This window comes from Peromyscus eremicus, chromosome 2 (assembly GCF_949786415.1).
Source record: "Peromyscus eremicus chromosome 2, PerEre_H2_v1, whole genome shotgun sequence".
NCBI classification, from domain to species: domain Eukaryota; kingdom Metazoa; phylum Chordata; class Mammalia; order Rodentia; family Cricetidae; genus Peromyscus; species Peromyscus eremicus.
The window spans coordinates 148843532-148856086 of NC_081417.1; the positions used below are offsets into that span (position 1 = coordinate 148843532).

Sequence of the window (12555 nt, forward strand, 5' to 3'; positions counted from 1 at the left end):
GCAGCTCAAGCCTGTCTATAACTCCAGTTCCAGGGGATCTGACAACCTCACAGAGACATACATGCAGGCAAAACACCAATGCACATTAAAAAAATACGTAAATAAATACATTTTAAAAAATAAAAAAATAGAGCCATTGGATTCCCGCACGTCCTTGGAGTTCTCAGCCTTTTGGACCCAGGACCCTGCAGCATGACTGTCAAGAAGATCGCTATCTTCGGTGCCACCAGTAGGACCGGGCTCACCACATTGGCGCAGGCGGTGCAAGCAGGTTATGAGGTGACCGTGCTGGTTCGAGACTCCAGCAGGCTGCCGTGGGAGGGGCCCCAGCCAGCCCACGTGGTGGTGGGAGATGTTCGGCAGGCGGCCGATGTGGACAAGGCCGTGGCTGGGCAGGATGCTGTCATCGTGCTGCTGGGCACTGGCAACGACCTCAGTCCCACGACAGTAATGTCCGAGGGCACCTGGAACATTGTGGTGGCCATGGAGGCGCATGGAGTGGACAAGGTCGTGGCCTGCACCTCGGGTGGGTGGTGGGGACATGGAAGTGGGGCTGAACTGGGAAGAGGGTGAGTACTGAACAAGGAACCCCCAGTCCTCTGAAATTTGGTATTAAAGGTATCCCAAGTTACCATAAAAAAAAATAAAATAAAAAATAAAATACACATAATGGCTCTTCCCTTCAAAGTGGAGTCAGATAGTTAGTTTCCTCAGCATGAGACCCTGCCTCAAAATACCTAAAATAGTAATAGCTATATTTTATATGTGTAAAACCCAACATTTTGTTTGGTTTTGTTTTGCTTTTTGAGACAGGGTTTCTCTGTGCAGCTCTGGCTGTCCTGGAACTCACTCTGTAGACCAGGCTGGACTCAAATTCAGAGATCCTCCTGCCTCTGCCTCCTGAGCGCTGGGATTAAAGGTGTGCGCTGCCATCTCACAGCTTCAACATCTTTTTAAACTTATGTGCTGGCTCGTTTTTAACTTGACACAAGCTACAGACATATCTGGGAAGCTGGAATTTTAATTGAGAAAATGCCTCTGTAAGACTGGCCTGCAGGCCGGTGTGTGACACATTTTTCTTGATTGATGACTGATGTGGGAGGACCCTGTTCACTGTGGGTGGTACCACCCTGGGCAGGCGGCCTGGGTGCTATGAGAAAGCACGGTGAGCAAGCCATGATAAGCAAGTTAGCGAAACAGCACTGTCGCCCGGCCTCTGCCTCAGTTCCTACTTCTAGGTTCCTGCATGGAGTTCCTGCCCTGACTTCCCTTCATGACGTACTGTGATTGGGACATGGTCTGGAATAAACCCTTCCCTCCCCAAGTTGCTTTTGATCATGGTGTCTTATCAATCACAACAATAGAAAACCCAACTAAGCACAGGGCAGTGGTGGTGCACACCTTTAATCCCAGCACTTGGGAGGCAGAGTTCATGGCCAGCCTGGTCTACAGAGCAAGATCCAAGACAGGCTCCAAAACTACACAGAGAAACCTTGTCTTGAAAAAAAAAAACAAAAACAAAAAAGAAACCCAACTAAGATAATATGTGAATCATTCCTGCTCAGGCAAGAAAGCTGAAAGAAAGATTGGGTTGGGCCTGGGGAGGGGGCTCAGCATTAAGAGCATTTGTTGTAGGTCATCCAGGTTCAGTTCCCAGCACCCACTCAGTGTCTCACAACCATAAGTAACTCTAGTTTCAAGGGATTTGACCCCCCCTTCTAACCTCTGCACACATATGGTACTTATACATCCAAAACACTGATACCCACAAAACCATTATTTTAAAGAAAGATTAAGTTAAAATGCCTGCAACCCCATCACACACAGGTATCCCACTGAATACCTTGACAATACCTTTCCAAAGTTAATTTATACACTAAAGAAAAACTTTAAAAGAATTAGGTCGTGGGACGCACACACCATTTCCTAGTCTTGTGCAGAGTTCCGCCCAGACTCTGTATCCCATTTATTCCTTTGGTAGTCATCAAGTTCCCCATTGTAGAGATAATGAAATGAAGGCTTGAAGGCCACGCCAAGGTCTGCCAGCAGCAGTTCCTAGCAGGCCCCTGACCTTGGTGCCCTAGTTCCAAGGGAAAGGACATACTCATGAGACTCAAATAAGAGCTATGTTTTGGTTTGAGTGAGACTGGCCTCCAAAGGTTCATATATTTGAATGCTTGGTCCACAGTTGGTGGAACTGTTTGGGAAGGATTAGGAGGTGTGGCCTTGTTGAAGTAGGTGTGTGACTGGGGGTGGACTTTGAGGTTTCAAAAGCCCATACCAGGTTCTCTCTCTCTCTCTCTCTCTCTCTCCCTCTCTCTCTCTCTCTCTTTCTCTCTCTCTCTCTTTCTCTCTCTCTCTCTTTCTCTCTCTCTCTCTCCCTCTGGCTACTGCCTGCAGATCAGGATATAAAGCTCCCAGCTACTGCTCCAGTGCCATGCCTGCCTGCTTCCTACTATGATGATCATGGACTAACTCCCCCAATTAAAACCTTTATTTTTGGTGCTCGCTTCGGCAGCACATATACTAAAATTGGAACGATACAGAGAAGATTAGCATGGCCCCTGCGCAAGGATGACACGCAAATTCGTGAAGCGTTCCATAAAAAAAACAAAAACAAAAACAAAAACAACTTTTTTTTGTTTTGTTTTCAAGACAGGGTCTCTTTGTGCAGCATTGGCTGTCCTTGAACTCACTCAGTAGACCAGGCTGGCCTCAAACTCACAAAGATCCTCCTGCCTCTGCCTCCCACGTGTTGGAAAAGCTTTCTTTATAAGAGTTGCCTTGGTTATGGTGTCTCTTCACAGTGTCTACGACAGGCTACCTAGTTGAGTGCTCCCCTAGCATATACAAAGTTTTGGATGAGCCCTAGCCATTGCATAAACTGAGCTTATATTACATGCCTGTAAACTCTGCACTCAGGAAGTAGAGGCAGGAGGATCAGGGATTTGAGATAATCCTCTGCTGCGGAGCTTGAGGTCAGTCTAGGATACATGAGACACTCCCCCCACCAAAAAAAGACACAAGACATCCCCCACCACACACACCTTACCCAAGTAGTGTCAGTAAATGACCCCAAACTTTGATGTCCACAAGGAGTAAAAAGTCAAGTTCTCAAATGACACTCCTCCAGCTAGCCCATGGTCCTTTTTGTTCTCTTCCAAGGTGGTCCCAGAGGCCTCTGTAGTCCAAGTGAAGGAAACCTGTAGGCTTAGGGTGTATTGCCCCAAGTAATGAATCATTGAAGCCCAGAGATTAAGGGACTCTCCCTCCATCTCTAGGAAGTGGGAATGGTCTGGGAAAACAGGGGAAAGAGACTGGGTAGCCCCTCCTCAGCTACCCCTCCATTCTCAGCTGGCTTGGAGTAAGCCAGGCTGGGCTGGAAGGCCTGAGCTTCTAGCATTCTCACTGAAAGGCTACAATGACAGGCCACAGTTCACATCTGAAGGACCATCTGGATTCAAATGAGACACCAATGGCTGTACAATTTCGAGCAAGTGGGTTGCTCTGTGCTTCTGCATCCCTTGCAAGAATCCAGGGCATAGGCTTCGATTGGCAGCCGGTACTCCTGGTATTTTAGTACCTATCAATACTAATGAGGGTTAAGTGAGAGGCAACCGAAAAGATCTCCTGGTGATGTGCTCAGGACATCCCGAGCCCCGTGGAAGACAGCAAGCCAGGATTTGGTCCGTCACCAGAGCAGTGTTTCCCCCTCTTTGGCTTTTGTAGCGTGACAAGGCCTCCCCAGGGATCTCCCTGGGACCCGATCAATGCATCACCATGACAGGGCCCAGGAGAGAGAACTGGATTGAGCCAGTTAGGTCACATGGCCACTCCTTGTACAGTCAACCATGGATTGGGATGGGGCCGGGCAATGCCAACCTGGCATCCTCCAGAGATGAAGGCACTGGCCTAAGCCTGGGACAAGACGCCCCAGACTAGATTGGATCATCCAAATTCTTGAGGTCACAAACGATGCCTCCTGTTTCATTCTCTAATGGAGAAGAAGTGCCCTCATTGTCAGGCTACCACACAGCCAACTGTCCCAGGTCCAGCCACTCGCTGGACTTGTCCCCAGATACAAAGTGACATTGTACGAACCAAGTTCACAATCAGAGCCTGAACTAAGAAACTGTCCACAAGGGTTGAAAGGTCAAATTCTCCTGTGTGCTGGACCAGGGAACCTGAGGAAGAAGAGTCCACTGCTGGGATGGGGGATGGGAGCACAGGGGGAACTAAGGCAGCTCTACCCCGGCTCCATCTTCGCCTTTCCGGTTCCTGCGTCTAGGACCTGAACAGGCTGGCTGAATTGAACTTCTTTAGTGTTTCAGTTACATCTTCAAATTCCTCCACACCGTGCTTCATATGACCAAAAAGGGTCTTGACCAGCAAAAGCCACTTGCTAAAAGCTGCAAAAATCAAACACCAAAAAAAAAAACGCTAGCTGACCAGTCAGTAAGTGGGTCGATGAACGAACTAGAAGGTCTCAGAAGAAGGAGCACAAATGGCCAGGAGATTTTTTTAAAAAGTGTGTGACATCCTTAGCCATGAGAGAAATGCAAATTAAACCTGATTTGAATAGCTAACATCAGGAAAACATGATCATAAATGCTGACAGGGACATGGGGAAAGATGAATCTTTACTCACTGCTGGTAAAAGGATAAACTGGTGTGGACACTATGGAAATCAGAGGGGAATTTTCTTTAAAAAAAAAACAACAAAAAAACCCTAAGTATGAAACTGTCATGACCCAGCTGTCTCATTCTTGAGAATACACTCAAATGAGTGACCCTGTATCTCATCACAGAGACATTTGCACATCCATGGTCAATGCTGCTGTACAATAACCAGGAAATGGAATCAGCCTGGATGTCCATCAGTTGAAGAACAGATAATAAAAATGTGGTCATACACACAATGGAATCTTTTGCAGTAGTACAGAAAAAAAAATCAAGTTATGACATTTTCAGGAAAATGGATGGGATTTGAAAGTCAGTGAGGTGGCCCAGAGTTAGGTAGACAAATGCTACATGTTCTCATCCGCGGATCCCACCTGGTAATTTTGTTGTTAATTTTTCTTTCCATTTGTTTGTTTGAGACAAGGGCTCTCTAGATAGTGCTGGCTGTCCTGGAACTCACTATGTAGACCAGGCTGGCCTCAGACTAACAGATCTACCTCCTGGTTTCTGAGATTAAAGGGATGTGCCACCACACCTGGCTGCTAGCTGCTAATGTGTGAGTGTGTGTGTGTGTGTGTGTGTGTGTGTGTGTGTGTGTGTGTGAGAGAGAGAGAAAGAGAGAGAGAGAGAGAGAGAGAGAGAGAGAGCATTTATGTGTGAGTGAGTGTATGTAGTTAAAAAGGAGTCCATAGGACCGGAAAATCATCTCTCAGAGAGAGGGGTGGGGAAGGTAATAGAGTATATGTGATATTGTAGTGTAAGGGGGTTACTTTGGGTAGACAGGTATAGAGAGAGATGGGAGGAACAGAAAAAAACTAAGCACATGTGAAAATGCCATAAGGAAACCAGTTACTTTGTACGCTAATTTCAAAACTCACTATCTCATTCCTTCCTCAAACGAGCCACAAACAATACCATTTCTTTCTCTTTAGGGGTTGGGGGAGAAGCCACATTCCACTTGCCCCTGTATTCCTCCTGAGGGAGACCCCGTAGACACAGACACAGGCGCAGGAGCATGTTCAGAGCCATTTAAGGACACTCTGGTTGTTGGTCCACACCATAATACTATCCTTGTCCTGGCATCACCTGACCTCTGCCAGGACAGAGCAGGCAGGTGTTAACCTGCCCTAAAAGGTCGGTAGAAACAATAGCATGGCCACCACCTTCAGAGCCTGGGCACTGTATCCTGAGGGCAGAAGCAAAGGAGGACTCTCCAGGCCTCAGAGCCTGGCTGGTTAAAACATGTCAAGGTAGAGCCTGAGTGGGGCTTTCTGGAAAGCATTAGCCCCAAATACCAATCTTGGTTGGATACAGAAAGCTGCTTACAGACCAGACTTTGAGACAGTGAGTTGCCTCATATCACTGACACCAGACTAGAAGTTGTCTAAGTGACTAGGGAAGTAAAAGCTGAGGCTAAGTGTGACAGTGCATCCCCTCAACCTCAGCATTTGGGAGGAGGAGGAGGAGGAGGCAGGACTATCAGGAGTTCAAGGCTAGCCTAGTCACTCTCAGCTATATAGTGAGTTCCAGGACATCTTGGAGTATATGACAACCTGACTTACTGAAGGAAAAGGAGAGGAGGAGGAGGAGGAGGAGGAGGAGGAGGAGGAGGAGGAGGAGGAGGAGGAAAGAACTGAAGGTTTTAGCTGGAAAGAAAATGGCAACCCCATGGGGAGATGCAGGCTGCCATGAACAGGAAAGTCAATGCAGTCAGGGCAGTTCTTGAAGGAGTCTGGGGTTGGTTAACCAGGAGGATAGTATATTTTCTTTTGTTTAGAGATTTTGTTCTCATGGCTTGAGAGGATTTCCCATATGAAACACATGGGGCCCCAGTTTGTCCCTGGAGACAGACCAGCATTCTCCTGCACCCACTGTCTCTTTCCTTGTGAAATGGGGAGGGGATGAGCGACAGACTCAGTCCATCCAGTGTTCACAAGGAAAGGGACCAACTGGGTGATTGACAGGCCTTAAGGACTACGATGTGAGAACCCAGTCTCTCGTCTCTGTTACCATTTTGCTGTGTGCCTCCTGTGCCCAAGCAGGTGCCCTAAGACCTGGCTGCAGCTTTGCCTCTCCTCTTACAGTCAACAAAGAGTCTTCCGAATCGATGACAATTTTCTTGGCCACCTGCTCTGTCAAGTTCATAATTAAATCACACACTCACTCCATCCTTTATAGGAGCCTCAGGTAATAGGAAACTTCTCAAAGGACAAGGTTGAACAGGTATGCGGCCTTGCCCTGCTTGCTGCTGGTCTAGAATGTGTCCTGCCGCCACATGTGCGTGTTAAGACAGTGAATGGCAGACCATCCTGGTCCCTCAACCCTTTTAATCAGGTCTCGCATATTCCAGTCTGCTCTCAAACTCACTATGTAGCCAAGGATGACCTTGAACTTCTGATTCTCCTGCTTCTGCCTCTTGAGTGTTGGGATTACAGACACGTACCACCATATCTGATCTTCTGTAGTGCTGGGGCCGGAACCCAAGGCTTCCTACCGACTGAGATATACCCCTTAGCTCCCGTTTCCTAGTCAGTTTTTAAAGACTTTATTTGTTTTAATTTTATGTATATGAATGTTTTGCCTGCAATGTGTATGCAATGCCTGCTGAGGTCAGGAGGGGGTGACAGATCCCTTTGAACTGGAGTTACAGTTCACAGACAATTGTGAGCTGCCATGTGGGTGCTGGGAACGGAACCCAGGTTCTCTACAAGGGCAGCAAGTGCTCTTAAACTGAGCCATCCCTCTAGTCTCCCCACCCCATTCTCTTTTTTTATTTTTATGCTTATTGGTGTTTGCCTGCATGTACGTCTGTATGAGAGTGTCGGATCCCCTGGAACTGGACAGTTGTGAGCTGGGAACTGAACCCAAGTCTTCTAGAAGAGCAGCCAGTGTTCTAACCGCTGAGCCATCTCTCCAGTCTTTTTATTCTTTATTCTTTCTGTTGCTGTTGTTGTTTGTTTTGTTTTTCGAGACAGGGTTTCTCTATGTAGCCCTGGCTGTATGGAACTCTCTCAGTAGACCAGGTTGGCCTCGAACTCCCAGAGATCCATCTGTCTCTGCCTCCCTAGTGGTGGTGTGTGCCACCACCACTCAGCCCATTCTTTGTTCTTTAATCATATTCTCTACTTGTAAAAGAGCATTTTCTGTATGCAGATCTTCCCATACCTCTGTGTAGTACTGCAGGGGACTTGTGTGGCATAAACTAGAATAATTGCTAGCCTGACAATCAGCTGGAGATGGGGAGAAGGAGAGGTCCCTGACTCACTGGCCTGAAGGAAGTCTGATTGCAAAGACCCTGACAGGTGACAGACATTTCTGCCAGGTCCAGCCTTGGCTAGGGTTCAGGTTCTGAGGCAGGGAGGGGGTGTCAGCACAAGGAAAACTTCTGACCACCAAGTGGATGGCACTCAAGTGGCCCTGAATAGCTCAGGCCGTCTTTATTTATACTTAAACAAGGTTTTTCTTACCAGGGTTATATGAACAGCTTTATTATTGGCTTCTATTTTTTACTTTAAGAAATGCATCATGCTGGGCGGTGATGGCACATTCCTTTAATCCTAGCACTTGGGAGGCAGAGCCAGGCAGATCTCTGTGAGTTCAAGGCCAGCCTGGTCTACACAGAGAGATCCAGGACAGGCACCAAAACTACACAGAGAAACCCTGTCTCGAAAAAAATGGGAAAAAAAAAAAAAAGAAATGCATCACAATTTAAGGAATACATTGTAATCATCATGAAAGTCCCCATTGTTCCCCTTTATGCTTCCCCAAGTACACCTTCCCACCCCCTGCATAACCTTATTCTAGACACAGAGTTCAGCATTTTTGCAGGCTGAACTAAACATCCTGCTCACACAGCACTTAACGTGAGCTGGCAGCTACTCGTGGTTACAAAGTTAAAAAGTAATAGACATGGACACAATGCTTTAAGGACAACAATGTTCAAACCCAGACAATTCTTTTGTGTCTGTAAGATACATTTTTATACAGTTCCCTTTTCTATAAGAGGGTCCCATGTCTCAATCTCTCTGTAAAAGGCAGACTTTGACAAAGTACTCTTTTCCCATCTCACTGTACCATACTTCTTCCACCAATATAAGCTCCTGTGTATGGTAAAGATGGATCTATCCATCCCACATTTTGCATTGTATGTTCCCCTCTCGGAGCATACCAGATCCTACCAATGATTCTATGCTTGGTGTCCAGGGAACTTACTCTCAACAGCTGGCACTATGTGTGTTCCTGAGACTTTCCCCTATTCTGCATGTTCATGCCCTACTCTCCTTTCCAGAAGTGTGAGATATGGTTAATGAGGTTCCAAGTGTTGTTTTCTGCAATGTACCTGTTGCTGTTGGTATTTTACTCTTTTGGAGGGCCTGCCACCTAGCTCCCAAATAAATCATACACAGAGGCTTGTTCTTAATTCTGAATGCCCGGCCTTAGCTTGGCTTAGTTCTAGCCAGCTTTTTTTAATTTAAATTATCCCTTCTATCTTTTGCCTCTGGGCTTTTCCTTTTTTTTTTTTTGTTTTGTTTTTTTTTTGTTTTTTCCCTATACTTTTTGTTGTTGTTATTGCTTTACTCCGTGGCTTGCTGGGTGGCTGGGTGGCTGGGTGGCTGGGTGGCTGGGTGGCTGGGTGGCTGGGCCTGAGGTCCTCCTCCTTCTCTGCATCCTCTTATTCACTCCCCCATCTCTTTTCTTTTCCCTCCTCCCAGATTTCGCTCCTATTTATTCTCTCTCCTGCCTTGCTATTGGCCGTTCAGCTCTTTATTAGATCGTTAAGTGTTCTAGACAGGCAAAGTATCACAGAATTAAATGAAAATGCAACATAAATAAAAGTAACATACCTTAAAATAATATTCTATACCAGGCAATGGTGGCATACACCTTTAATCCCAGCACTTGGGAGGCTGAGGCAGGAGGATCTCTGTGAGTTCGAGGCCAGCCTGGTCTACAAAGTGAGTTCCAGGAAAGGCACAAAACTACACAGAGAAACCCTGTCTCAGAAAAAAAAAAATTCTACAACACCTAACTGTCTCTATTGAGTCAGAAAAGTTCCCAGGATTGGGAGTTGTAGTTAGTAATTCCGGATAAGAAATTTGAGAAGCATTAGCCCCCTGTTGAGTTTTAGGGGAAAATATTTGAAAAGGAACAGAATTTCCAGGGAAAATTACAGCTGCTGCATGTGTGACTGACAAAGTAAAACTAAAATCTGCCCAAAGAATCACCAATATAATGAGAGAGAAAAGAGCCTGTAAGCTGCACGAGTTTTTTGGTTTTGTTTGGTTGTTTTTTTTTGTTTTGTTTTGTTTTGTTTTTTCAAATTCTTAGGCTGTCCAGTGGACTACTGGTTCTTGCCAAATAAGAGTCCATTTCCACGGGTGCCTTGCCTTGAGGAAACCCACTGGACAGGTAGTCCCATGCTGATCCGAGACGAGGCTGCACGGCTCGCCACACATTTCCACATTTTAATCCTGGGCAGAAACAGCAGCAATCCCTGGGCTGCCCAGTCCCATCCCTATCCTGCTCTCACCTTACCCTCCCTTAGCTACTAATGGTCACTCTAAAAAATGTGTCCAGGGCCAGCAAGATGGCTCAGGTGCACTTGCTGCCAAGCTTGAGGACCTGTATTCAATACCCAGGACCCACATGATGGAAGGAGAAAACAGACACCTGTAAGTGTCCTCTGATCTCCACACTCACACTGAGGCACACACACACACACACACACACATATACATATAAACACACACATAGACACATATATATACATACATACATACAAACACACATATACATATACACACATATAAATACACACACATACAAACACACTCACATACATACAAACTCATACACATACACACATATACATACATACACACATACATACATACAAACACACACACATACACACATTTAAAAATTTAAAAAATCTCTAGAGTACCAGGAAGATTGCCAGAGTCTGAAAAGACCAAACAAAAGTGGTGTGAACAAAGTTGACTCACGCAGTCTTATCTAGTATTTTGCAATCCGTAAGCTTACGTAGGCATAAGAATTTTGGCACACTCATTAGGTATGCATTTGTGACTTAACAATATTTGTGTTAAGAATTACCTAGGACAAGGGTGGTAAGAGGCATGGCCTAGAACAGGCCACCTGAGATCCAGAGTGGGCCCTGGAGCCAGGAGTCTGGTCCCCAACATTGGAACAACTGGTCCTAGCCGGTGTTCTGTCTTCTCACCCCTCCTCCCCCTCCTCCCCCTCCTCCCCATCCTCCCTCTCCCTCTCTCTAGAGCCTGTCTACTTTATCTACTGTCCCTTGCAACATCATGAAACCTGAGCTGTGAATGTTCGACCTGCCAGTGTTGACTGCGTCCTGGTGATTTGTTTGTATGTCTTTTTTCCCAGGGCTTGAGGGGGCGGGCAGGAAACAGTCCCTGAAAACAATACCACGTTGTTAATTGCTCCCTCGTCCCACCAGGTCTCCGCCAGTTGATCCTGGGCCAAAAGGAAAGTTCTCTGATCTTCGGGAGTTTTGGAAAGAAGCTGGACAGGGACTCCAACAGGGTGAATTCCAGCCCTTGACACTGGGTGGGAGGCAATGCACTTCCTCTTCCAGAAATTTCTCTCCAATTCTAGACAGCTGTTTTTCCTGTCTCTGAGGCTGACACGCTTTCCTTCGCCCCACTGCCTGAACTGATGCTTGGTTGCTATGTTGCTTCTGGTGGCTTTTTTTTTTTTTTTTTTTAACACCAATAGATTTATTTTAGAATTAAATAAGAACTGGAAAGCCAATCTCACTTGCTATAAATAGAAGGCAAGCGTGAGCTTAGGTTTCCATGAATACAAAATGCATTGGTAAATTCTAGCTCCAATCTGTTGCCTACCATGGACCTTAGCAAATAGTAGGGAGGGCTGATGGTGTATTGACTCGGGTAGAAGGGGAGAAAATTGAAAACTGAAAAGCCTCCTTGGCTTGTGAATTGGGGTCATTAAGAACACCTTTGGGTCTTGTGCTGGGCAGCAAGATTGTGAGCACCCTGCAAAGTGTCTCCCAGAATCTTGTAAATTCAGAGTGCTAGGTGAATGCTCCCTGCATGGCCAGGTGGGGGTGGGGTGGGGGTGGGGCTTGGGCATGAACATGAGGGCAGCCTAAGAGGGCTGTGACAGGCCAACCCTGAGACCTCTGACAGAGTAGAGCTGTAGCCTGTGTGCTGCGTGCCAGTGCCTGCTGCTGGCTTTTAGGGTCTCCTACTCAGGGATATGGGGGTGAAGGGTCTCCTTACCTCACCCTCCCCTGACTCTGAGCCCTGTGGGGAGGATGGGTAATCCATCCCTGCCCTGGGAGCACTAAGTCCCATGAGACTCACAGCATCAATACTGACAGTTCTTAAGAACACACCTCTGTGGCCACTTCTCCCAGGCTTTCTTCAGACTTCTGTGACCCCTCAGGGCTGATCACTCAGCAGGCTGCCAAGTCTAGGCAGGAGGGGGCCGCTGTTTCCCTAGCTGGGGAGTTTTACCCCAAGTGTGTGTGTGTGGAGGGGGAGGGGGTGTTGAATGCTTAGGACCAAGTTGAAATCTAGCTTTACCAAGACCCTCTCTGGAATCCCTTACCCCCCCCCCCCCCAGGAGCTTCAGGACAACTTCAGGAACTTCCTTCTCTGGGTTCCCACGTCCTGTGTGTCGCCCAAGGGAGTGGAGCTGGAACCTCACACTGGAGTCAGCGACGTGTCCTACTGTGTCCTTGAGCAACTCCCATGCCTGCACCTCGGTCTCCTTCTTATAAGACCGAGGATTTACTTGCCTTTCAGATCACTCTGGAAATGAATTCCTCACCATAGGTATAGGACTCTCACCTTCTGACACTTTTGT

The 12555-nt window shown here is 46.8% G+C and overlaps 1 protein-coding gene and 1 non-coding gene across 2 annotated transcripts; both read left to right on the plus strand.

Moving 5' to 3' along the window:
* Positions 1-162: 162 nt before the first annotated feature.
* Positions 163-11265, plus strand: LOC131904910 (flavin reductase (NADPH)-like). The gene is made up of 2 exons (XM_059255902.1): positions 163-526; positions 11162-11265. Exons 1-2 carry the CDS (start codon positions 193-195, stop codon positions 11263-11265), a joined length of 438 nt encoding a protein of 145 aa, XP_059111885.1. The 5' UTR covers positions 163-192.
* On the plus strand, positions 2503-2609 carry LOC131905486 (U6 spliceosomal RNA). Its single transcript, XR_009377987.1, has one exon. It is a non-coding gene; the product is annotated as a U6 spliceosomal RNA (small nuclear RNA).
* Positions 11266-12555: the final 1290 nt, after the last annotated feature.